The sequence below is a fragment of the Trichechus manatus genome, unplaced genomic scaffold (genome assembly GCF_000243295.1).
Source record: "Trichechus manatus latirostris isolate Lorelei unplaced genomic scaffold, TriManLat1.0 scaffold00134, whole genome shotgun sequence".
Classification (NCBI taxonomy): Eukaryota; Metazoa; Chordata; class Mammalia; order Sirenia; family Trichechidae; genus Trichechus; species Trichechus manatus.
Window position 1 is genome coordinate 6,227,152 of NW_004444070.1, and position 26,367 is coordinate 6,253,518.

The 26,367-nt window shown below is 47.7% G+C and overlaps 1 protein-coding gene across 2 annotated transcripts in view; it reads left to right on the top strand.

The window, feature by feature from the left end:
- DHRSX (dehydrogenase/reductase X-linked) overlaps window positions 1–26,367 on the top strand; it is a 136,238-nt gene that overhangs the window by 89,823 nt on the left and 20,048 nt on the right. For both annotated transcript variants that reach the window (XM_023739464.1, XM_023739465.1), the window contains exons 4-5: window positions 14,396–14,497; window positions 20,772–20,979. In XM_023739464.1, coding sequence (XP_023595232.1) covers window positions 14,396–14,497; window positions 20,772–20,979 — 310 coding nt within the window. The remainder of the gene's footprint in view (window positions 1–14,395; window positions 14,498–20,771; window positions 20,980–26,367) is intronic.

Genomic DNA, 26,367 nt, shown 5'->3' on the forward strand with positions numbered 1-26,367 from the left:
CAGGTAACCCCATCTCACGGTCCACGGGTGATGCACAGCAGCGTCTTCTTTCCCCGAGAGGAACATTGTCACCCTGACGGCTGTGATGGTAGTTATTCCGACTTGAGCGCCTTGAAGTTGGGAAGAATAAGGCAATTCAGGTGTGCAGGAGGCAGGATGAACAGACTCGAGAAAGCTGAGTGGGTTGAACCAAATATTATGACAAATGAGAATGATAACTGCACACTAAATCTGGTAGATCCTTAGAGAAGAAGGACTTGTTTGAAATCTGTTCCTTAAAAAAAAAAGTGATTTTTTTCTCCGTGAATGTGATCATGTTTCCTCAAATACATTGCATTGTTGTTGGCTGTTTAGAGCTGGCACCCAGGAAGAGACAGCTCAATTCCGCCTTCGTTTACCTGTGAATGAACAGCACAGAGAACCGGGGCAGGACAAAAACCTCTGTTAGCCAGGAAGAGGAAGGCAGTAAGCAGCCTTTACCTTCTCTCTGCATTTCGTTTCTTCCCCGCCCTTTCTTGAAAGTCAGTCTGTACATAATCAATCTGTACATCCGCTCAGACCAAAGCTGGTGGAGAAATTGTTCTTCTAAGGTGCTGCAGTGGTTAAGTGCTCAGTTGCTAACCGAAAGGTCAGTTAAAACCCACCAGCCGCTCTGCAGGAGAAGGATGTGGCGGTCTGCTTCCATAAGGATTACAGCCTTGGAAACCCTATGGGGCAGTTCTTCTCTGTCCTATAAGATCACTAGGAGTCGGAATCGACTCAAGGACACTGGGTTTGGTTTGGTTTTTGGAACCCCAGTGACAGGCTAACCCATGTCGAAGCCTGCTGTGCTATAGCTGGTGCTGGGAGGAAGTTTGAATTCTCCTTAGATATTCTGTTAAACATATCAGCCTTTTATCAATCCTAGTTGAACCTGTTGCTTGATAAGCACAGGACAGTCTCCTAACAGATGGTCCCATCACTTAAACTTCTTCTTCTGGGGAGTCAGGACTACAAGCAAGTTCTTCTGGAAAACGAAGAATTGACGCCTTTGAACTGTGGTGGTTGGTGAAGAATACTGAATTACCATGGACTGCCAGAAGAACGAACAAATCTGTCTTGGAAGAAGTACAGCCAGAATGCTCCTTAGAAGCAAGGATGGAGAGACTACGTCTCACATACTATGGACACATTGTCAGGAGGGACCAGTCCCTGGAGAAGGATAACATGCTTGGTAAAGCAGACGGTCAGCAAAAACGAGGAAGCCCCTCAACAAGATGCATTGACACAGTGGCTGCAACAATGGGCTCAAGGCTAACAATAATTGTGAGGACGGCACAGGACCGGGCAGTGTTCTGTTCTGTTGTACACGGGGTCACTATGAGTCGGAACTGGCTGGGCAGCACCTAATAACAACTATTCTCTTTATGTTGTTGTTGATTTTGTTTTTATTGTTGATTTGTGACTTAGGTGACCCCATGCGTTACAGAATAGAACTGCCGCATCGGTGTTTTTAGGTGATAATCTTTACGGGAGCAAATCGCCAGGCCTTTCTTCTGAGGTGTACCCAGTGGTTTCAAACCACCGACCTTTAAGCGGTTAGCAGCCGAGCACTTAAACACTGCACCACCCAGGACCTTTAATTCTCCTATTTTTATGGGAATGCCTAGGTGGGGGCAGTGAAGATACGCTTTGAAGCTGGGATGCTGACAATGTACGTGTGTGTGTATGTGGTTGCTGTCGGCCTAGATTCGTGTCTTACTCCGTACACAACAGAAAGAAATCCTGCCTGTCCTGTGCCATCTCCACGAGCTGTTGTGGATCAGTCTAGTTTGTGTGCATAACCACAAAAAAGAAAGAAAACCAAACCCACTGCCGGCCAGTTGATTCCGACTCATAGCTACCCTATAAGACAAAGGAGAACTGCCCCATAGGGTTTCCAAGGAGCAGCTGGTGGATTCGAACTGCTGACCTTTTGGTGAGCAGTCCAGCTCTTAACCACCGCGCAGGGGCGTGTATATCTATCAGCTGGTGGTCAGATGTAAGCCGATGCCGACGAGTTGGCTCAGATTCATGGCAACCCCATGCACAGCAGAACCAACTGCATTTGAAAAGCAATAGGTTATTTCTCTGCTTTTATGAGTATTTAAAATATCAAAATAAGATGAATCAGGAAATCGAAATGCCTCCATGATCTGCACTGGGACTCCAGAAGTACTATGTAGCTAATATTTTCAAACGTGCCCGATGAGGTTAAGCCAGCAGGTCAGGTGTGCTTTTCATTGCTGATCTGTGAGAGCGGGCAGCCGTGGTCCTGTCCGGGGCTCGCTTTTTCGTGGAGTTCCCGCTGTCTCTGCTCTGCCTGCCCCGTCTGGGGTGGGCGTTGCTTAATGCCGGCCACGTTAGCGTGTGGCCGAAGCCTCCTCGGGCCCCTTGGCCCTGGTCTCGCTTTGCTGTCTGGGTTAGTATGTCTCTGTCGGGTTATGCAGACGGATTCTGTCTCCTGGAGGAAAAAAAAAAAAAGACCTCTCAAGATAGTCTGTGTTTGTGTGTGTGTCTGATGTGTGTGTGGTGTGTGTGTCTGTAGTGTTTGTGGGTATGCCTGTGGTGTGTGTGTGTGCTGTGTGGTGTGTATGGTGTGTGTGTAATATGTGAATGTGTCGTGTGTCTGATGTGTGTGTGTGTGTGTGTGATGTGTGTCTGTGGTGTATGGGGAGTGTCTGTATATGGTATACGTGGTATATGAGTGTATGTATGTCTGTGTGGTGTATATGGTGTGTGTGTATGATATGTGTGGTGTGTGTGTGGTATATCATGTGGTGTGTGTAATATGTGAATGTGTACTGTGTGGTGTGTCTGTATATGATGTGTGTGGTGTGTGTGTCTGTATGTGTGTGTATATGCTGTGGTGTGTGTGATGGTGTGTGTGCATGTCGTGTTTGTGGGTATGCCTGTCTTGTGGATGTGGTGTGTGTGTATGTCTGTGTGTGTGATATATGTAGTGTGTGTATAATACGTGGATGTGTAGTATGTCTGATGCACGTGTGTGGGGGGTGTATGTGGTGTGTCTGTGTATATGGTGTGTGGTGTGTGTGTATGTCTATGTGGTATATGTGAGTATATGTTATGTGCGTGGTATGGGTGTATGTGCGTGTGGTATACATGGTGTGTGTGGTGTGTGTGTGTGATATATGAATGTGTACTGTGTGTGGTATGTGTGTGTATGTCTGTGGTATATGTGAGTATATGTTATGTGCGTGGTATGGGTGTATGTGTGTGTGGTATACATGGTGTGTGTGGTGTGTGGTGTGTGTCTATGTGGTGTGTGTGTGATATATGAATGTGTACTGTGTGTGGTGTGGTGTATCTGTGCGGTGTATGTGGTGTGTGAGTGTGTATGTCTGTGTATATGGTGTCTGGTATGTGAGTGTGTGTGTATGTCTGTGCGGTGTATGTGGTGTGTGTGTGGTATGTGTGGTGTGGTGTATGTGCATATGCTGTGGTGTGTGTGGTATATGTGGTATGTGTGATGGTGTGTATGGTGTGTGAGTGTGTAGTGTGTGTGATGAGCAGAGGTGTGTGTGTGTGTGGTGTGTGTATGCATGTGTGCATGCGGTGGTTGTTATAATGATATCTGAACTACTAAAAAAACCTTCCCTAGGGTTTCGGGAAGTAGCCAGTCCGTGTAGGCGAAGCCCTGGGTCAGGCAAGGCTGCCGCCCCTTGGGAAAAAAGGAAGGACGCTCTGTGTGTTGCTGTCGTGAGCTTTTCTGAAAGGTTCCACAGCCTCCATGAACCGCTTCTGCCAAACTTCCTGCGTTCTTGACGACCACTGGCGGGAAACGATGCCGAAAATCACTGCGGTGCCCCCACGGAACCTTAGCCATAACCTGTCAGATGCCGTAAACTTATTCCCAGACCCACGCATCCGGCCTGGTGAGACCGGCCGGCAGAGGCAGGGCCAGACGCTTGCCTCGGGACAGGGGAGCAGTGATTTCTGACAACACCGAATAAAAGTGGGACGTCTTCATCTTTCCCTTCATGATGCACGTAACAGCTTAAGGGAGAACAGCTATTGGGAGTGTGTGCTCGTTCCAGTTCACCTCTGTCCAGAAGTGCCTTTAGGATAAAATCGAGGACTGGGTACCGTCTCTCATCGATGCTGACCTGCACACTGGGAAGGATGTGTTCTAGCGAAAAACGAACCAAGAAACAAAAAACTACATTGTTTTCCTGTTAACTACTGGGGCAATACTAAGACTGTTATTGGAACTGGAGCCCCCGGGTAGTGCAAATGGTGAACACACTCGGCTACTAAACGAAAGGGTGAAGGTTCGAGTCCACCCAGAGGTGCCTTGAAAGAAAGGCCTGGCAGTCTTACTTCTGAAAAATCAGCCACTGAAAACCCTGCGGAGCACAGTTCTGCTCTGACATGTGGGGTTGTCATGAGTCGGGGTTCACTTGATGGAAACTGGCTAGCTCCTGGGTGTTGCAAATGGTTAAAGCGCTCGGCTGCTAACTGAAAGGCTGGAGGTTCAAGGCTTCCCACAGGTGCCTCAGAAGAAAGGCCTGGCAATCTACTTCAGGAAAATCAGCGACTGAAGACTCTGTGGAGCACCAGTTCTACTCTGACACACATGAGGTCTCCATGAGTCAGAATCGATTAGACAGCAACTGGTTTCCTAAATCCTAGTCCAAAGTGACTGTGGTAAAAAAAAAAAAAAAAAGGATATTTACGAAGATGGTGAATTCTTCAGTTTCTATGCTTCCTGTGGTCATTAAGGATGTGTGTCAGGTTGGCTGGGCCATGATTCTCAGTGGTTTGTCCGTTAGGATGTAATTGGGCAGCTATGTGATGATGTAATCACCTCCATGATGAAATCTGATACAATGTGATCACCTCCATGATGGGATCTGCTGTGAGCAGCCAACCAGTTGAAAGGGAGTTTCCTTGGGGGTGTGGCCTGCATCCAGTATAAGTGGACTTTCTGGCAAGGCTTGGGGGCGTTTGCTCACTCTGGATCCTGCAGCTGGCTCCTGTTCATCTGACTTCCAGGACCTCGGGACTTGGGCTGGCAGCTTACCTGTCGTCTTGTCTGCCGATCTTGGGATTCGTCGGCCTCTGTGGCCTGTGAGCCAGAGCCCTGCTGTCTGACCTGCCAATCTTGGGTTCTCCAGCCCTGCAGCTACGTGAATCAGGAGAAGCCTGACCCACGGACTTGGGACGTTCCAGCTTCTACAACTGCAGGAGCCATTTCCTTGATATCAATCTCTCTGTATATATATTTATATGCTTTTCTGGTTTTGCTTCTCTAGAGAACACAGCCTAAGACACTTCCCAAAGAATTTCTAATAAAAAAATTCAGGATTTTTTGTTTATCTTCCTTACCTCTGAAAACTTGAACTTAATTAATAGGGAAAATTGACTAAGTTAGGGGTTCCCAGAGTCAGGTTTTGTGGAAGGGAAGTTATTTAAGGAAAGGAAAAAAGGCAGACTGATAAGAGAATGTGAGTATGTGTTATTAGGAAGCTAGAAATGGGGTAGTAGACACTGTATTCTTGTAGAATCTGAGGGCATCACTTGACTGAAATTGGGATAGTGTATGGGACTGGGCTGGAGCCGCCATATGTATTGAGCAGTACGAGGTCAGTGAATGGATTGGGGATAGTGCCGCCATATGCATTGAGCAGTCTCAGGTCACTGAACGGGTTGGGGATAGTGCCCCCATGTACATTGAGCAGTATGAGGTCACTGAAGGGATTGGGTTAGTGCCACTGTATGCATTGAGCAGTCTCAGGTCACTGAATGGATTGGGGATAGTGCCCCCATGTGCACTGAGCAGTATGAGGTCACTGAAGGGATTGGGTTAGTGCCACTGTATGCATTGAGCAGTCTCAGGTCACTGAATGGATTGGGGATAGTACCCCCATGTGCACTGAGCAGTATGAGGTCATTGAAGGGAATGGGTTAGTGCCACTGTATGCATTGAGCAGTCTCAGGTTAGTGAATGGATTGAGGATAGTGCCCCCATGTGCATTGAGCAGCCTGAGGTCATTGAAGGGATTGGGACAGTGCCCCCATATGCACCGAGCAGTACGAGGTCATTGAAGGGACTGGAGATGGTGCGCCCACATGCATTGAGCAGTCCCAGGTCGTTGAATGGATTGAGGATAGTGCAGCCATATGCACTGAGCAGTACGAGGTCATTGAAGGGACTGGAGATAGTGCCCCCATGTGCATTGAGCAGCCTGAGGTCATTGAAGGGATTGGGACAGTGCCCCCACATGCACTGAGCAGTACGAGGTCATTGAAGGGACTGGAGATGGTGCGCCCACATGCATTGAGCAGTCCCAGGTCGTTGAATGGATTGAGGATAGTGCCCCCATATGCACTGAGCAGTACGAGGTCATTGAAGGGATGGGGAGTAGTGTCCCCATTTGCACTGAGCTGTCGCAGCTAGGAGGGATCCTGTCACAGATTCCTAGGCATGGGAAGTGGAGGTGGAGTAATTAGGATTTTCTCATCCTATTTGTGACAGAATAGAATGAGCAGGAGGCTGAGGAAACAACCGGTCAGCTCGCAGGGGAATTTAGCAAAAGCAGCAGGAGGAAGAATCTGTACTGTATAGAACATTGGGTATGTTCTCAGTCCTACCTGCCGGGGCAAATGGGCATGGAAGTACATGGAAATCCTCTAACATCCTGTACTTTGATGTTGCCACTGAGAGGCATGCTTTTATAGCGGCTGCATGTCCAGCTGTGGACAGAGAGCCTGGGGTCTGCAGCTGTGAACAGAGAGCTTGGGGTCTGCAGCTGTGGACAGAGGGCCTAGGGTCTGCAGCTGTGCACAGAGAGGCAGGAGGTCTGCACGTCCAGCATGCAGTGTGCAGGGGTCTCATTCAGGCCTCTTCAGAGAAACAGAACCAATGAGATGTCTGCCTGCCTGTCTGTCTGTCTTCCTATCTGTCTATCTGTCATCTGTCTGTGTATCTTTCTATCTATCATCTATCTACCTAGCTGTGTATTTATCTATCATCTATTTACTATCTGTCTGTCTGTCTGTCATCCATCTATCTAGTGTCTGTATATCTATCCTCTGTCTACCTGTCTATCTATTTCATCCATCCGTCTGTCCGTTCGTCCGTCTGCCCATCCATCCATACAACCATCATTTATCTAGAGAGGGAGAGATTTACTTTAAGGGATTTGCTCACACAGCTGTGGGGGCTGCAAGTCTAAAATCCATAGGTCAGGCGGTAGGCTGGAGACTTTGGCGGGCTCTGTAGGTCAGGCGACGGGTCACTGAATATAGACAGAGATGGAGTTCTGCCAGAATATCTATTTATAGTCTGGAGGCAGACCACACCGCTAGGAACTCCTCTTTCAACTGATTGGTTGATAACATTATGGAAAGTGATTACATTACATTGCGTTAGATTACATTATGGAACAGCAACTAGTCTAGTGTTTGGCAAAACCGCTGGGAACCACAGCCTAGCCAAGCTGACACATGAAATTGTCAGAGGAGGCAGTGGGCGGGGGGCGGGGGGGGGAAGGAGTGCTAAAGACTCTGTCCTTGCAAACCAGCATTTAACGAAGAGCCAGCACACAGCCCTCTCTTTGGAAGCTATTCTATTGGTAGTTTTCCATTTGCCGAAGATCTTAACTGTAGTTTTTCTAGCAACATAAGGAATAGATTTTAAAAGATTTGACTTTAAGAGCTCACTATGTCCCCAATTAAAAGGATGCCTAAGAGAAGGACTCTTTGATTTATACAATATGAACTCAAGCAACTGTATTGGTATATTATTGAACATTTGTCTAATGTTTATATCTGTATTCTGCCCGCATTCTACTTGGAAAGCTGAGCCATTTGAAGCTTTTGTGTGTGTATGTGTGTGTGTTTTAGGTGAAAGTTTACAGAACAAATCAGTTTGTCCTCTTTTTCACTGACTCTCTACTTTACCAAGCATGTTGTCCTTCTCTAGGGATTGGTTTCTCCTGATAACATGTCCAAAGTACGTGAGACGTAGTCTCTCCATCTTTGCTTCTAAGGAACATTCTGGCTGTACTTCTTCCAAGACAGATTTGTGCGTTCTGCTGGCAGTCCATAGTATAGTCAGAATTCTTCGCCAACACCATAATTCAGAGGCATCAATTTTTCTTCAGTCTCCCTTATTCACTGCCCAGCTTTTGCATGCATCTGTAAAGAGGACAGCCTAGCAAACCTGTGGAGCAGTTCTACTCTGTTGCACAGGTTGCTATGAGTCGGAACCAACTTGACGGCACGTTTACAAGAAACAGTGTAGACTCCCGGGCAGGTGGCCTTGGCTAACCTCTTTTTGATCTTCCAATACACAAACAGCACTGAGCACCCCCCGTTAAACAGATGCTCATTCGGAGCAGGGGATCCTGGGGACTGGGTATTGACTTCTGGCGCAGCTGTATGGGTGGATAATGTATGAGACCCCAGGGGACCACTTACCTCCGCGGAGAAGGAATTGTTTTATAACTGCACGGTGGTGGCTTTGTAAGTGGCTGGCTCCAGGAGTGTGTTTGAGGGCGTTTGTTTTACTGTTCACGTGCCGCAGGCAGCTGCTGGTTGTCTCCTGGTAGATCAAGTGCATTCTGGTTTTAATTGTATTTGCTTAATATACTTGGAAATTGTAATAATTTGAGTCATCTGTAATTTGAAAATTTCACAAATGGACACAAAAATGTTTACCAAAGCTGAATAATTACTTGCTTACCTGTTGATGGTGTTGCCATGTTTGATGTGTGTGTGTGTGTGTGTGTGTGCTCCTGGTGTGTGTGTGTGTGTGTGTGTGTGTGTCTGGTGAAGGGACATGTGCTCTTGGTGTGTGTGTGTGGTGAATGTATGTGTGCTTCTGGTGTGTGTGTGTGTGATGAGTGTATGTGTGTGGTGTGGGTGTGGGTGGGTAGTGTGTATGTGTGGTGTGTATGTGTGGTGTGTATGTGTGTGGGGTACGTGTGTGTGTGGTGTGTGTATGTGGTATGTGTGTATGGTGTGTATATGGGGTGGGGGGGGTGTCTGTGTGTATGTGTGTGGTGTATGTATGCGTGTGGTATGTCTGTGGTATGTATATGTATGTGGTGTGTGTGTATGGTGTATGGTGTGTATATGTGATGTGCGGTGTGTATGTGTAGTGAGTGTATGAGTGTGGTGTATATGGTGTGTGTATGAGTATATGTGTGGTGTGTGTATGTGTGTCTGATGCGTGTGTGGTGTGTAACATGTGTGTGTGTCTAGTGTGTGTATGTGTGTACTGCAGTGTGTGTGCATGTGGTCATTGTTACAAAGTCTTCTGTGCAGAGTGGAGTGACGTCGGTCAGAAAGCAGCAGAGTGGCACCGCTTCCCCTTTATACCCTGGGTTCATGCTTTACCCGCCAGCCGCGTGAGAAACCCCGCCTACTGTTACGGCCAGCACTTGGGGAGTGGGGCTTTAGGGAGCTGCTCCACGGAGTTTTAGAGGCGGGAGCCATTCCAGCGGCATCTGTGGGTCCCCGCACAGAGCTGGCCTGAAGACGGGGTGGCCGAGGACGCCTCGCAGGCCAGAGACGCTGCAGAGTGTGTGTCGCACATCCAGGCGCACATAGGTGCTCGTCCGCAACAGAGAAATGTTCACGCCAAGATCTTCACCCTGAGGTTGGATTTCGTCCCTCCAGGCCAGATGGGTGGATGGCGCTCCAGCTCTGTCTCCCTTACTCTCTCTGTCTCCCTCCTTCCCTGCCCCCACTTCTCTGTCTCTGTGTCTCTCTGTCTCTGTCTCTCTGCCTCTCTCTCCCTCTTTGTCTCTCTGTGTGTTTCTTTCTGTCTCTCCCTCTCCTGCCCTCTCTTTCTAGCTTCTCTGTGTCTCTCTTTGTCCCTCTCTCTGGTGGTCCCTCTCTCTGTCTGTCCCTCTCTCTCTATATTTCCATCTCTGTGTCTCTCCGTCTTTCTGTCTCTCCTTCCCTGTTTTTCTCCCTCTGCCTCCCTTTCTGTCTCGCTCTTTATTCCACCCCAGACACACATGTGTGCACACACACACGAAATAATCCCCCTGGCACAGTGGTTAAGAGCTCGGCTGCTAACCAAAAGGTTGGCAGTTCGAATCCACCAGCCACTCCTTGGAAACCCCGTGGGGGCAGTCCTACTTTGTCCTGTCGGGTCCCTATCAGTTGGAATCCACTTGACGACAGCGGGTTTGTTTGCTTGATCCCCTTCCATAGCTGGCTTTAGGGGCAAGCTCATATCTGCGTCAGACGATGGAGCTGCCCAGTAGGTTCCTAGCAGCTCAGATGGGCCAGTGTTTTGCCTTTTATTTTTTTTAAATCAAGAAATGCATGAAAATATGATGGGGAGAGAGAGATAGCTCTCTCCCTCTGGGCGAATTCCAGCAGCTCCAGAGTGCACTGGAATGAAGAGAGGGCAGCTCCTGAATGGATGGGGAAGCAGAGGCTGGTGAGGGGGTGTGGGCAGAAAAAAAAGATGAGAAAAACCCGTGGTTCGTCTCTCAAAGCAGAAGTCCCCTGTACGGTGACGGTGGCCACACTTCTGGTTCCTTCTGAGCTTGCGTTTCCCACAAGGAGCAGGAAAGAAACATCTTCTGACATCTTTTCTTAAACCAGTAACGTGTTCTGTTTCTGAAAGCTGAACATAAACACACCCACCAACTCTACCACAGTCCGTTCTAGTTACTGGCAGTCATGTGGGATTTCCTCTTATTTTCCATGCCCTCGTGGGTCTTTGAGGGAGAATTAGGACAGCGTGTCAGGGATCCCAGACAGACGGCACTGCGTTCTAGAACACCCCTCCGAATTCTCCCTGGCCCCATTCCCTTCTCCTCCATCTGTCACAGACCGTTGCTTTCGTAAATACAATAAAAACGAATTCTCGGAAAAATAAATTTAAAAAGCATGCAAAATAAAAGCCCCTATTTTTTTAAAAAAATAATATTTTATTGTGTTTTCAACGAAGGTTTACACAGCAGTTGAGGCTCCCATTCAACAGTTTCTACACAAGTTGTTCAGTGACATTGGTTACGTTCTTCACAATGTGTGAACATTCTCATTATTTCCATTCTGGTTGTTCTGTTTCCATTCATCTCGTTTCCCTGCACCCTTACCTTCTCATCTTTGTTTTAAAGTCATTGTTGACCATTTGGTCTCTTGTAGATGATTTTTTTTTTAAAGGAGCACAGTACTCATGGGTGGTGTTCATTATTTGTTGAGCCAATTTGTTGTTTAGCTACAAGGCGACCTCAGGGATTAGTTTTGGTTTAAGGTTTGAAAAGCATCTTAGGGCAATAGTCTCGGGGAGTCCTCCAGTCTCAACCAGTCCAACAGGTCTGGTTTTTGTTTTTGTTATTTAGCAATTTGAGTTCTGTTTCACATTTTTCTCCCTTTCTATCAAGGCCCACCTACTGTGTTCCTGATCAGAAGGGTCAGTAGTGGTAGCCGGGCACCATCTTGTTTCTTCTGGTCTCAGGGTAGATGAGGCTGATGTAGACTATTAGTCCTGTGGACTAGTTTCTTCTTTGAGTCTTTGGGTTTCCTTCTTTGTCTTTTGCTCCGGATGAGTAGAGACCAGTAGTTGTATCTCAGATAGAGAGTCCCTCTTTTTTTTCAAATCATTGGATTCAACAGACATACAAGTTCTCTGTCAAAAATTTTTTTTTAAGCCTAAATACCTACTCTCAATTTCTGAGTGTATCTCACTGCAGACGAGTTACAAAAAATTAATGGAATGCTCCCATCTGTAGCCCACGCTTAAAGGGCATTGATACAAGAGCCCTCCCCACATCATAATTTTCATGGCAAGTACTGAAAATGCGCAGTTCCTTCTTCTCTATGGCCGTGTGGCCTGAGGCTCCAATCTCCTCCCTGAAGAAGTTGCCCATTGCCATCTAGTCGATTCCGACTTACAGCAACCCTATGGGACAGAGTCGAACTGCCCTATAGGGTTTCCAAGGAGCAGCTGGTGGATTCGAACTGCTGACCTTTTGGTTAGCAACCTCGGCTCTTAACCACTTTACCACCAGGGCTCTTGAAGAAGCTGAGGAGAGTAAATTATCCTAAAATGCCCCTTCCAAGTAAATGTTAAAACATTCCAAAATACATACCCCCCCTTCCCAAGTAGGGGCTGTGGTGGTTCAGTGGTAGAATTCTCTCCTTCCAGGAGGGAGAGCCGGGTTCGATTCCTGGCCAATGCACCTCATGCGCAGCCACTGCCCATCTGTCAGTGGTGGCTTGTGTGTTGCTGTGATGCTGAACAGATTTCAGAAGAGTTTCCAGACTAAGAGGGACTAGGAAGAAAGGCCTGGTGAATGACTTCTGAAAAAGAGCTGATGAAAACCCTATGAATCACAATGGTCCAATCCATAACCAGTCGTGGGGATGGTGCAGGACTGGGCAGTATTTCGTTGAGTTGTCCATGGAGTCCCCATGAGTTGGGGGTCAACTCAATGGCAACTGGTTGGTTAAACCAATGAAGAAGGAACTGAAAGTTGGGGAGTATAGGTAACCTGAGATCACAAGCTTGTCAGTGTCAAAACAGGTGATTCTTCCTGCCGCCATGCTGCCTCCCAGAGAGTTGCAGCCTCTGAGCTGCTGTGAAAACAAGCGGATTTGGAGATTGTTAAACAGCAACCTAGCGTTCTCCATCAAAAGTCTCTCCATTGAGAGTACTGACATGTCATGGGGTTGTTAACCAATGTCATAAAACAAGATGTGTACTAACTGTTTAATGAGAAACTAGTTTGTTCTGTAAATCTTCATCTAAAGTACAGTAAAAAAAAGTCTCTCCATGGATGTAGTTTACCATCTCGCATATTGTGTGTATGTCGTAAAGAAAGGAGCAAAAAAACCAAACCAAACCCGTTGCTGTTGAGTCCATTCCGACTCATAGTGACCCTATAGCACAGAGTGGAACATCCCCATAGGGTTTCCAAGGAGCGCCTGGTGGATTCAGACTGCCAACAGCAGCCGTAGCTCTTAACCATTGTCCCACCAGGGTTTCCAAAGAGGGGAACAGCCAGTAGTTAAAGTCCTCCAAGCCGGGAAATCGCCCAGAGCATCCAAGCCAATGAATTCTATTTTACAGCCAAAACTCACATCTTAGTCGAGACATTACCTCCCATCTCCCAGTCAGTGTTTGTTCCAGAAATGTCTATCTCTGACTTGACCTGGGGAAGTGACTGTTGGTATTGTTAGCTGCCGAGTTGGTAGAATTGGCTCCCGCTCCTGACGACCTTGTGTGTAACAGAAGGAGACATTGCCCGTCCTGCGCCATCTTCATGATGGTTGGTGTGATTGAGCCCATTGATTTGGCTGCTGTGTCAGTCCATCACGAGTCAGTGACTGCCCCATGCTTATAGAAACGTGAAGTTCTTGATAAAGAAGGACTCACAGGCTTGCGTTCGTGGAGACTGTCGGTACAGAGGGTTTCTGTTGAAGAATCATGGAGCTAGAAGGTGTCTGAGGGGTTCCCCCCTTAGCAGGATGGCGTGAGGCACCACGCTGGGGGGTGGGAACATCTTGCCTCTCATTTTACATCCCCTAGAGGAGGAGCCTTGGTGGCGCAGTGGTTAAGAGCTCGGCTGCTGACCAAAAGGTCTGTAGTTGGAATCCACCAGCTACTCCTTGGAAACCCTATGGGGCAGTTCTACTCTGTCCTGTAGGATAGCTATGAGTCGGAATCAACTCAATGGCAATGGGTTTTGTTTTGTTGTTGTTAGATGACTCAATGGCAGTGGGTTTTGTTTTGTTATTGTTGTTTGATGACAGGTAACGAACGAGGAGCCCTGGGGGTGCAAGGCTTAAGCGCTCCGCTGCTAATTGAAAGGTCAGAGGTTAGAACCCGCGCAGCGGCTCCATGGGAGGCAGACCTGGCCTTCTGTTCTCCTGAAGAGCACAGCCTCAGAAACGCCATGGGGCGGGTCTACGCTGGCACGTGGTGTCGCCACAAGTTGGGGTCGGAATCGACTCGATGGCAGCATGTTTGTTTGTGGGTTTTTTTGTTTTAACAAGAACAACGCCCACAACCCAGTGAGAAGCAGGTGACATCAAGCAAATCAAGGAGAAGGCGTCTGGTCACCATAGGACGTGTCCCCCGCATCGAGTCTTTCTCACTTTTCTAATCCAGTGCTGCTCTCTAGCTAGAATGGAAGGGGACGTGTTAGAAAGTGGAGCCCTGGTGGTGCAGTGGTTAAGAGCTTGGCTGGTAACCAAAGGGTCAGCAGTTGGAATCCTCCAGGCACTCCTTGGAAACCCTATGAGGCAGTTCCGCTCTGTCCTATAGGGTCCCTGTGAGTCGGAATCGACCCCATGGCAGTGGGTTTGGTTTCTTTTAGTTGTTGTTGTTGAGAAGTGGTCTCGGCCTCTGTGGTACAGCCTTTGCTTCTCTGTTGCTTTCCAGTGGAATTCTTATACTGTGACCTGGCTTCCATGAGCTCCATCTGGCAGTTCGTGGGGCACTTCAAGGCAAAGAACATTCCTCTGCACGTCCTGGTCAACAACGGTGAGTTCTGGAGATACCACTCAAGCTGGGGGTCAGCTCTGACCAGGGACGGATTAGCCAGTAAGCACGGTACTCACCAGCTTGCACTGAGCAAGGTACACGTGGGCTTAATTGTATTTACTTGCTGATTCCCGTGCGTTTCACCACGTCTCTGACGTAGTGGGGGACGGGTGAAATGGTGCACTGCAGATGGGTGGGAAGGCACGATCGGGCCCGTGTGTACTGTTGGGCCTTTTGCTTATTGGGTAACCTGGCCCTACTCTGACACAAACTCAAACGCTCATGTTTGTGTGAGAGAAGTTGTCTTAGTCATCTAGTGCTGCTATAACAGAAATACCACAAGTGGATGGCTTTAACAAACAGAAGTTTATTCTCTCACAGTTTTGGAGGCTAGAAGTCTGAATTCAGGGCACCAGCTCCAGGGGAAGGCTTTCTCTCTCCGTCAGCCTTGCGGGAAGGTTCTTGTCATCAATCTTCCCCTGGTCTAGGAGCTTCTCAGCACAGGGACCCTGGGTCCAAAGGACGCACTGTCCTCCCTGCATTGCTTTCTTGGTGGTATGATGTCTCCCTATCTCTCTGCTTGCTTCTCTCTTTTATATCTCAAAAGAGATTGGCTTAAGGCACAATCCAATCTTGTAGATTGAGTCCTGCCTCATTATCATAACTGCCTCTAATCCCACCTCATTAACATGATAGAGGTAGGATTTACAACACATAGGAAATTCACATCAGATGACAAAACGGTGGACAATCACACAATACTGGGAATCATGGCCTAGCCAAATTGATACACATATTTTGGGGGGACACAATTCAATCCATAGCAGAAGTGTTTCAGGAAAGCAAGATTCCCACAGAAATTTAGGAATACCCTGCTTCCATTCATCGATGAATTTCACTTTTCTCATTAGCATAGTTGGTTTGAGTGTTTAACTTTGACTGCTGCTGAGAGCTTGGCCATTTTTTGTACTGATGTCGCTGTTAGCTGCTGTGGAGTCGACTCCCGACGCACAGCGACCCCACACGCAGTGGGATCGGACCATCGTGATCCATAGGGTTTTTGTTGGCTGATTTTTGGAAGTAGGTTATCTGACCTTTCTTCCTAGTCCATCTTAGTCTGGAAGCTCTGCTGAAACCAGTGAAAACCCCAACGACCACAATGATCCCATCCAAAACTGATCACGAAGATGGCGCAGGACTGGACGGTGTTTTGTTCTGTCGTGCATGGGGTCGCCATGATGCAAAGTTGACTCAATGGCAGCTAACAGCAACCACGAAGTCAAGAGATGCAAATAAGCTTCCTGACTATAAGACTTCTCATGGATGTGTCACTGTGTATCGTTAATGTCCAAGAGGACCGTACGTGCCTATAGAGTTTCCAAAACTATCTGGCCAGGACCCCCTACTCCCACCCCCAAATCCTATGAAATCAACCTGGGATTCAGTCCTCACAGGGAACCTCCTAGAGCCATGGGAAGCTAGACTTTGTGCTTTTCTTTTTATAGTTAAAGGGAGCTATTACGGTTTTGAGGAGCCCTGGTGGCACAGTGGTTAAGAGCTCAGCTGCTAACCAAAAGATTGGCAGTTGGAATCCACCAGCCGCTCCTTGGAAACCCTAGGGGGCAGTTCTACTCTGTCCTGTAGGGTCGCTGTAAGTCGGAATTGGCTCGACGGCAACGAGTTTTGGTTTTATCAAAATTTTGGAAGCGTCAAGTACTTCAGACATGAAATGTTTTTGCATTTGCTAGCCTAATTAAAAAAAAAAAGAAAAGAAACAGTCTGCCTTTTCCTGGCTGTTGTGGAAAGCTCAGGAGCAAAGCTAGTGATTTATTGAACGCAAGAAAAATCGACAGTAGATCTCCTGGACAGCTGGCTCGGCATTTGTAACATATTCATTTGGAAATTACATTTGCCTTATTTCCCATCTCCGCTCCTGAGAATTGGTAGGTGTTTAATAATGACACCGGATTTATGGCTTACCCTGGTAGGACGTCTCCCAATTCTAGTAAGTGGATTTCTGAAAATGAAAGAGTTACTAAAATCGGAGCCCTGGTGGTGCCGCAGTTAAGCAGTTGACTGCCAACCGAAAGGCTGGCGGTTCGAACCCACCAGCGGCTCCGTGGGAGAAAGATGTGGCAGTCTGTTCCCCTAAAGATTACAGCCTAGAAATCCCCATGGGGCAGTTCTCCTCTGTCACATGGGGCCGCTATGAGGCGGAATTGGCTTGACAGCACCCAACAACCATGCGCGCTCTTTGTAATAGTGCTGGTATGAAACGCATTGCGAGATTATTCATCCTGAGTTCATGCTTGCCAAGCCGCGTGACCCCAGTTCCTGAATATCTTCTCTTCATTGTTCTTTTGCATTTTGTGAAAGAGAATGAAACCATGTATAAGAACGCTGCTTTGAATCGAATACCTTAAAGTCTCCTGGTATTGTCTTATGTTATACACACTTTAAAGAACCCTGGGGGAACAATAGTTAAGCGCTCGGCCGCTAACTGAAAGGTTGGCTGTTCGAACCCACCCAGCGGCTCCGGGGAAGAAAGACCTGGTGATCCGCTCCCATAAAGATTACAGCCTGGGAAACCCCATGGGACAGTTCTACTCTGTCACGTGAGTTAAAATCGACTCGACAGCACACAACAAGATCAGCACAACATGCCTGTAGGTAAGGAGCCCTGGTGGCACAATGGTTAAGTGCTCAGCTGCTAACCTAAAAGCAGTTGGCCATTTGAACTCACGCAGCGGCTCCAAGGGAGAAAGGCCTGGCGATCTGCTCCCGTAAAGATTACAGCCTAGGAAACCCTATGGGGCAGTTCTTCTCTGTCACATGGGGTCGCTATGAGTTGGAATCGACTCAACAGCAGCCAATAATGACAACAACCTACCAAAAAAAAAAAAAAATCACAGCTAACCCTGAGCTGCCTGGCCAGGTACATGCTGGCCTCGTTTCTGGTACATTTCTTCATCCATTTATTCATTCACCAGTTGGCATGGAGGACTCGGGAGACTCCTGCCTGTTAAAAAGAATATTGTTTCTTTCTGTTAAATGTAAGGTGGCCATGAGTCGGAGCCGACTCCGTGGCAACTGACAACAGAAATGACAACATATACAAATACGTATACGTACACATATATAAATGCAATTGCTTGTAGAAACACGTATACAAACATGTATACATAAACGGATAAATACAATTGTATCTAGAAACACATTTATGTAAACATGTATAAATACAGTTGCATATGGAAATGAGTATACAAGCACATAAGATATATACATATAAAATACATACACATAGAAACACACACATATATGTGAATTCCCACACATGCATGTACATACATGCGTATGGAAATCTAAACACATGTACTTTCAAATACATGCTAATCATACACTGTACAGATGCAGCCACATATACATATAAATACATATACAAATGGAAGCATATGGAAATACATACACAGGTGCAAATATAAGTAAATATATATGCAAATGCATTTATGAATATAAACACATGTGAATGCACATACATGTTCACGTGTGTGTAAGTACATATTGTTATAATGTACAAATGCAGACACATACAAATCGATATGCGGATATTTATTTATGCCCGGGTGGTTTTCTGTGATTGGTTAATTGGATTTGGAGGTAGGAGTGGGGGGTCCTGGGCGGATAGTTTTGGAAACTCTGCAGGCACTTACTGTCCTCTTGGACACTAACAATACACACCGACACATCCATCCCGAGAAGTCCTGTAGTCAGGAACCTTGTTGGCATCTCTTGCGTGTAGGTCTTTAGCCATACATATAAAAATGCAAATGTGCATGTAGATATGTGTGCAAATACATACACAAATACATATACCATACATGTACTCATGTACGTACCCAAATACATATACCATACACGTACCCACGTACATACTCAAATACATATACCATACACACACCGATATACGTACACAAATGCATATACCATACACACACCCATACACGTACACAAATACATATACCATACACACACCTATATACGTACACAAATGCATATACCATATATGTACACAAATACATATACCATACACACACCCATGTACGTACACAAATACATATACCATACACACACCCATATACATACACAAATACATATACCATACACGTACCCATGTACGTACCCAAATACATATACCATACACGTACCCATGTGCGTACACAAATACGTACGCCAAACACATACCCATTGTTGTTAGGTGCTGTTGAGTTGATTCTGACTCACAGATACTGTATAGGACAGAGTAGAACCGCCCCTCAGGGTTTCCTAGGAACGGCTGGTGGATTCAAACTGCCGGCCTTTTGGTTAGCAGTCGAGTTCTTAACCACTGCACCATCAGGGCTCCAACACATAACCTTATATGTACCCAAATACATATACCATACACATACCCATATGTATACCCAAATACATATGCCATACATATACACATATACGAATACCATACCCATATACATACACAAATACATAAACATGTGTATACCAAGGTACACACAAATACATATACACATGTGTATACAAATGCATATGCCTGTATCCGTGCACACTCAGAGATGATGCGTGTGCAAATACACATACAGATACGCGTACACCTACACATATACACGTGCACGTAGACACATGCACACATACACAGTTACACGTACGTACACAAATGTACACATATACCTCGTTGGTGATGGTGGTGGCTGTTGAATTGGTTTCGACTCATGTTGACCTCGTCTCTGACAGAGTAGAAGTGACCATAGGGTTTTCTTGGCTGTAGTCTTTATGGAAGCAGACTGTCGGGCCTTTTCTTCTGTGGGGAGTCTGGGTGAGTGTGAACCGCCAGCCTTTAGGCCAGCAGTCAAGTGCAGACCGTTTCTGTCACCTGGGGACCTCCACGCGTACGTATGCACATACAGATGCACACATATCCACACATACATGTAAAAACAACACATTTATATACACATGCACAAACATACGCAAATACACACACACACACATATGTGTATATATCTGTGGAGCCCTGGTGGTAGTGGTTAAGAGCTCGGCTGCTAGCCAACCACAAGAAAACAACCATTGCCATCCAGTCAATTCTGACTCATAGCGACCCTACAGGGCAGAGTAGAACCGCCCTATAGGGTTTCCACAGAATGGCTGGTGGATTCGAACTGCCGACCTTTTGGTCATATATATAACCAAAAACATAACCTGTTGCTGTCGAGTTGATTCCGACTCTTAGCAACCCTCTAGGACAGAGTAGAATTGACCCATAGGGTTTCCAAGGAGCCCCTGGTGGATTTGAACTGCTGACGTTTTGGTTAGCAGCCGTAGCTCTTAACCACTACGCCACCAGGGTTTCCCTATATCGATATCTATATATCTGTATCTATCTATATATATACACTTTGGAGCCTTGGTGGCGCAGTGGTTAAATCAACCAACTGCTAACTCAAAGGTAGGCAGTTTGAAACCACCAGTGGGTCCTTGGGAGAAGGATGTGGCAGTCTGCTTCCGTAGACATTTATAGCCTTGGAAGCCCTATGGAGTCGCTATGAGTTGGTATCGACTTGACGACAGTGGATTTTGTTTTTAAATTTATGTATATATGTACATGTATGTCGAAGCAAGCTGGCAGTGCTGCAAATGGTTAAGCACTTGATTAGTAGCCAGACGGTCTCCAGTTCAAACCCACTCATAGGTGCTTCAGAAGAAAGGCCTGGTGATCTGCTTCCAAAAGGTCAGAGCCTTGAAAACCCTATGGGGCAGTTGTCCTCTGCACACACGGGGTCACCGTGAGTCAGAATCAACTTGATGGCAACAACAGCAGGAAGAAGCCAGCTGGCCTGCTCTAAGTGACCGGACAAGGTGTTCAGGCACATTTCTGGGACGAGTCATCTGTGAGGTCGGGACTCAGTGGAAAGGACTTTGCCAGGGACACATCTTGGTGGTCTAGAACGTTCTCTCTCCCTCGCGTGTTCTGCCGTTGTGGCACGGCCGCTGGTATTTCACACATTCAAAGCACAGGACGGCAGCGTTCCAGAGCAGGGAGGGGGCGTGGTGATCTCCAACACCACCCCTACATCCACAGTGGGAAACTGAGCGCCAGAGAGGCGAGATGCCAGCCAGGACCAGACCCCACCTCCTGGCTCCCGGGATGGGTCTGCGCCCGGAGCCCGCTGTTGGGCGCCCCACTATGCCATCTAACCTCGCTGTCCTGAACCCCTCCCAGCCGGGGTCATGATGGTCCCGCAGCGGACCACCAGGGACGGCTTCGAGGAGCATTTCGGCCTGAACTACCTGGGGCACTTCCTGCTGACCAACCTTCTCCTGGACACGCTGAAAGAGTCGGGGTCCCCCGGGCGCTGCGCGAGGGTGATCACTGTGTCCTCAGCCACACATTACGTCGGCGAGCTGAACATGGAGGACCTGCAGAGCAGGTAAGGCTGCTCGCACGAGCCAACGGTCGTAGCGGCCCGCCAGGCGGGTGACCGGTACTCACTTTCCTTGTCTGCCGCATTTGCTGGATGCCCCGACGGGCTGGGCGTGGTGCTGGGCGTCAGGTGAAGGCTGAGACCCTCACGGTTGTGGACTGAATCGTGTGGGCGTGTGGGTGTGACTGAGTTTGTAGGGGTGCCTGTGTGAGTGTGTGTGTGTGTTTGTGAGTTTGTACGTGTGTGTGACGGTCTTTGTGACTGTGTATATGAGTGTGTGTGTGCTGGTATTTGTGAGTTTGTATGCATGAGTGTGTGAGTGGGTATGACTGTTTTGAGTTTGTATGTGGGTGTGTCATGGTTTTTGTGAGTGTGTGTGATGGTGTTTGTGAGTTTGTACGTGTGTGTGTGTGACTGTGTGTGTGAGTCTGTGTGTGTACGTGTGTGTGTAGCATTTCACCATGAAAGCATCAGCCCCTGCCCACATGCCTCGGCCTGCCCCCCCACCTCCCTGGACTGGGGTTCCGGGGGTCTCTCCAGAGGGAAAGCCTCCCTGGGTGTGGGCACCTTGAGGCGGCAGGTACAGGGGCTGGGCTGCCAGGGTTGAGCCACCCTTCCTTCTGTGGTGGGAGGTTCCCACCCTGCTCTGAGCAAGCAGAGCTGACACCAGCAGGCTGCTGTGGGGAGCAGGGTCGTGGCAGCGGGGTCCCTCCTACATGAGAAATAGCCCGTTGTGACGAGTCGTTTTGTGTCTCAACCGGGGTGGGCCGTAAACCCACTGCTGTCAATTCAGTCCCGCCTTATAGCAACCCTATAGGACAGAGTAGAACTGCCTCATAAGGGTTTCCAAGGCTGTAAATCTGTCCGGAAGCAGACTTCCACATCTTTCTCCTGTGGAGTGGCTGGTGGGTTCTCAAACTGCCGACTCTTCGGTTAGCAGCTGAGCGCTTAACCACTATGCCACCAGGGCTCCTTCAGGGACCTATCAAAAAAAAAAACCAAACCAAACCAAACCCACTGCTGTCGAGTCAACTCCAACTCATAGCAACCTTACAGGACAGAGTAGAATTGCCCCGTAGGGTTTCCAAGGCTGTAATCTTTATGAAAGCAGACTGCCACATTTTTCTTCTGTGGAGCGGCTGGTGGGTTCGAACTGTCAACCTTTCGGTTGGCGGCTGAGCGCTTTAACCACTGCGCCACCAGGGCTCCTGGGTGGCCATAGCACCCACTTACTCATCCAGCAGTGGCCTCGATGGCACTGTGAAGCCGTTCTATTGGGGATTAACATTTGCAATCAGCGCCCCTTAAGTTAAAGAGTTGATGCTTGATAATGTGGATGGGCCTGATCCAATTAGTTCACGGCCTTAAGAGCAAAATCTGATGCTGCATTTTTCCTCATATAGTCCAGCTTCTCGGATTATTTGCTCAGCATACAGATTGAATAAATACGGTGAAAGGATGCAACCCTGACGCACACCTTTCCTGACTTTAAACCACACAATATCCCCTTGTTCTGTTTGAACAACTGCCTCTTGGTCTCCTGCTGCTGGCGTCTGTCTCTCAGAAGGTTTAAACATTTAACGTCTAAGCTCAAGATTTGTGCCTCTGCCGTTTCGCCTGACTTCATTTTGACATCCGGTATTTTTTTTTTTAAATAGGAGGATGTTCGGAAGCACCAGAATCCATTAAATCCCTAATACATCGCAGGCATGTGGCGCATTTTAACGGCACTCATCACACTAAGAAATGGCATGAATTATTCTGTAGGGCACGTTATTCCCAGAGTAACTGGTTAAAAGGAAGGAACGCCTTATGAGACTGAAGTCTGTTTCAAAGACCTTGCATTCATAACCGCTTGCACACGATACGCATATCCGTGGGATGCAGTGGAGGGCTTTGCAGAGCGGTGGGCTAAAGGTGCATTTTTCAAATGATCTGCAGCCAAGAAATTCAGTACCTCAGTGCAGGGCAGTCGTTCTGGCTCCAGAAGAGCGTTCCTGCATGGTGACCGGGATCCAGGGAGTCCACAGGGCTGTGTTTGACCATTCTGCCATAGCAAGGACAGCTGCTCGGGAGTCCCGTAGAGCGACCGCCATATAAAGGCTATTACAGCCGATCTGGCCTCCGTGGGTCGATGCCAGTGATGGTGCAGACTTTGCTTCATGGAATGAAACGGTTCTAAGCTGGGGTCTGCAGTGTGGTCTGAGGATGGCTGCAGGGCTGGCGGGACGGTGTCTTAGGGTTTTCTAGAGAAAAAGAACCAGTGATACGTAGATACAGGTGATATAGAGATACATATACCTGCTGTTGTTAGATGCCGTCGACTTGGTTCCGACTCACAGAGACCCTACGAACAACAGAACGAAACACTGCCCGGTCCTGCGCCATCCTCACAATCGTTGTTATGCTTGAGCCCATTGTTGCAGCCACTGTGTTAATGCATCTCGTCGAAGGTCTTCCTCTTTCTCGCTGACCCGCTGCTTTACCAAGGATGATGTCCTTCTCCAGGTAATAGTCCCTCCCGACAACAGGTCCAGCGTACGTGAGATGAAGGCTGTCTGTCCTCGCTTCCAAGGAGCATTCTGACTCTACTTCTTCCAACACAGATTTGTTTGCTCTTCTGGCAGTCCATGGTGTATTCAATATTCTTCCCCAACACCATAATTCAGATGCATCCATCCTTCTTCTGTCTTCCTTATTCATGGTCCAGCTTTTGCACGCATATGAGGTGATTGAAAACACCATGGCTTGGGTCAGGCGCACCTTAGTCCTCAGAGTGACGTCTTTGCTTTTCAACACTTTAAAGAGGTCTTCTGCAGCACATTTGCCCAAGGCAACGATTTGCTTTACTTCAGGTCAATGATTTAATGCCACGTGACCACTCCATAAGAGCATCTAGACATGTGTGTGTCCATACGTGACGTCACAATAGGAGAAAGTGCGGCCTTCCCGCGTTTACGAGGAGGCTTGTGCGCCTGAGAGAAACAAGCCCGCGTGCTGTGATCTTTAAACCTCTGAGTGAGCGGAGTTACCCAGATGGATGGTGCATACAGTTGGCCAGGTGAATCCAGCTGTGAAGAAGGCAGAAATGCAAGTTACCGTGCCATTCTCTCGATAACCTTAACTTTCAACAGGACCGCCTGGCTGCGTCATTAGGTTTAAAGAGAAGTTGTCCATAGATTTGAGCAGACATGGATTACTGGTCTCCTTGCTAACTTAGCACTACAGCCAGTGATGGGTCAGGGGTACAATTCTTGTTTTCCATGGGGGAGACCGGGGTTCGATTCCTGGCCAGTACACCTCATGTGCAGCCACCACCCCTCTGTCAGTGGAGGCTCACGATTTGCTAGGATGCTGAACAGGTTACAGCAGAGCTTCCAGACTAAGACAGACTAGGAAGAAAGACCTGGCCATCTACTTCAGAAAATCAGCCAGCGAAAACCCTGTGGATCACAACAGTCCGATCTGCAACGGATCATTGGGACGGCGCAGGACCGGGCAGCACTGTGTTCCACTGTGTCTGGGGTCGCCATGAGTCAGGGGTGACGGGACAGCAGCTGACGACCACAGCAACCCCAGGCCTGCTGAATTAACCATGATTTTTCAAGTCCCCCAAGCGCACCGCGTGATTCTGACACCGGCTGACGTTTGAGACCCCTTGGGTTGAGGAGAGACGGCTGTTTTTGTCTGTAAAAGAGTAGTTTCTTTGCTTTTAGCAATGTACGCCCCGCCAGTAATGAAGGCCAATTACCAAGATTGGTTTGCTGGCTTTGAAAATCAGCATTCTTGAAAAGGCATAAATCACAACATCGTCAAGTGTCCCAAAATACAAGTGGGTCGTTAGCCACGGCAAGGCTTGTCCCCTCCGGCTAGCCTACACCCTAGCATTCGCCTGGTAAATGTTTCCAAAGGAAAGGTGGCCCGAATCTGTTGATAATTGTACATAATGAATGGAACTGTCTCGGCAAGGAACAAGTGACTTAGTGACAAAATTGTTTATTGGGCAGGAGAAGGAAGCGATACATTATTTATGTACGTTAAATGATTTATATTTTGCTAAGCTATACAACGCAGCCCTGGTGGTGCAGTGCTTAAGAGCTCAGCTGCTAACCAAATGGTCGGAAGTTCAAATCCACCAGTCGCCCCTGGGAAACCCTGTGGGGCAGTTCTGCTCTGTCCTACAGGGTTGCTATGAGTCAGAATCAACTCAACGGCAACGGTTTTTTCTTTATATAGTGCATTTCCCAATTGGTCATTGCAGGTAAGATGAGAAAAGGTAAAATCTCTCTGTGCAATGTCCTCTAATGAAGAAAAAGCCCACATCTGAATCGTGGACCTTGGTGTTGGAAGGTCATACAGTATCAGATGAACAGCCAGTGTCCCACATGCCCTGTGGACAGCAAACATCCTGAGCTTGGTGTGCTGAGGTTGGTGGGAAACTCTTTGCCTTCGAGTCAATTTTGACTTGTAGAGACCCTACAGGACAGAGTAGAACTGCCCCATAGGGTTTCCAAGGCTGTAATCTTTATGGAAGCAGGCTGCCACATCTTTCTCCCAGACATGGGTGAGAAATCAATGAAAACTGATGCATTTGAACTGTGGTGTTGCTGAAGAATACTGAATGCATTGTGGACTGCCAGAAGAATAAACAAATCAGCCTTAGGAGAAATACAACTAGAGGGCTCCTTACAAGGGAGGATGGCGAGACTTTGTCTCACGTACTTTGGACATGTCATCAGGAAAGACCAATTGCTAGAAAAGGTCATCATGTTGGTAAAGTAGAGGATCCATGAGAACGAGGGGAACCCTCAGTGAGATGGATTGACACAGTGGCCTCAACAGTGGGCTCACACGTACCAAGGATCGTGAACATGGCGCAGGACTGGGCTGTGTTTGGTTCTCTTTCATTCTGTTGTACACGGAGTTGCCGTGAGCTGGAGCCAACTCAATGGCAACTAACAAAAACAGAAATTTATTATCTTTTTTTTAGAACTATCTTTGTTCTCCTTCCAGGAGACTAATTAGTGACTGTCCTCAAAAGCAGCCCCAAATCAAAAGCTTCAGGCTGCTTACAACAATGACAACAAGAAACAGAGCAGCGGCTGAGGCTGCGTCTGTACAGCCAAACACCTCACGAGATTTGGTTTCTTGGTTTGGCGGTTTAGGGACATGGTTGCATGGGACAGGCCAGCTAATCAGCCTGCTCACAGGTTCAGTGCTTCTGTTCTGCCTCCTAGTTTGTTGTGTCGTCCCTGAAGTCTTAAAAGCTCCCAAGTGGTCATCCAGTGCACAACAGTTGGTCTCTAATCACCCGGAGCACACCTTTCCTGACTTGTGCTCCAGGTGAATAGAGAAAGTCAGGAAAGGCGTACGTCAGGGTTGTATCCTTTCACC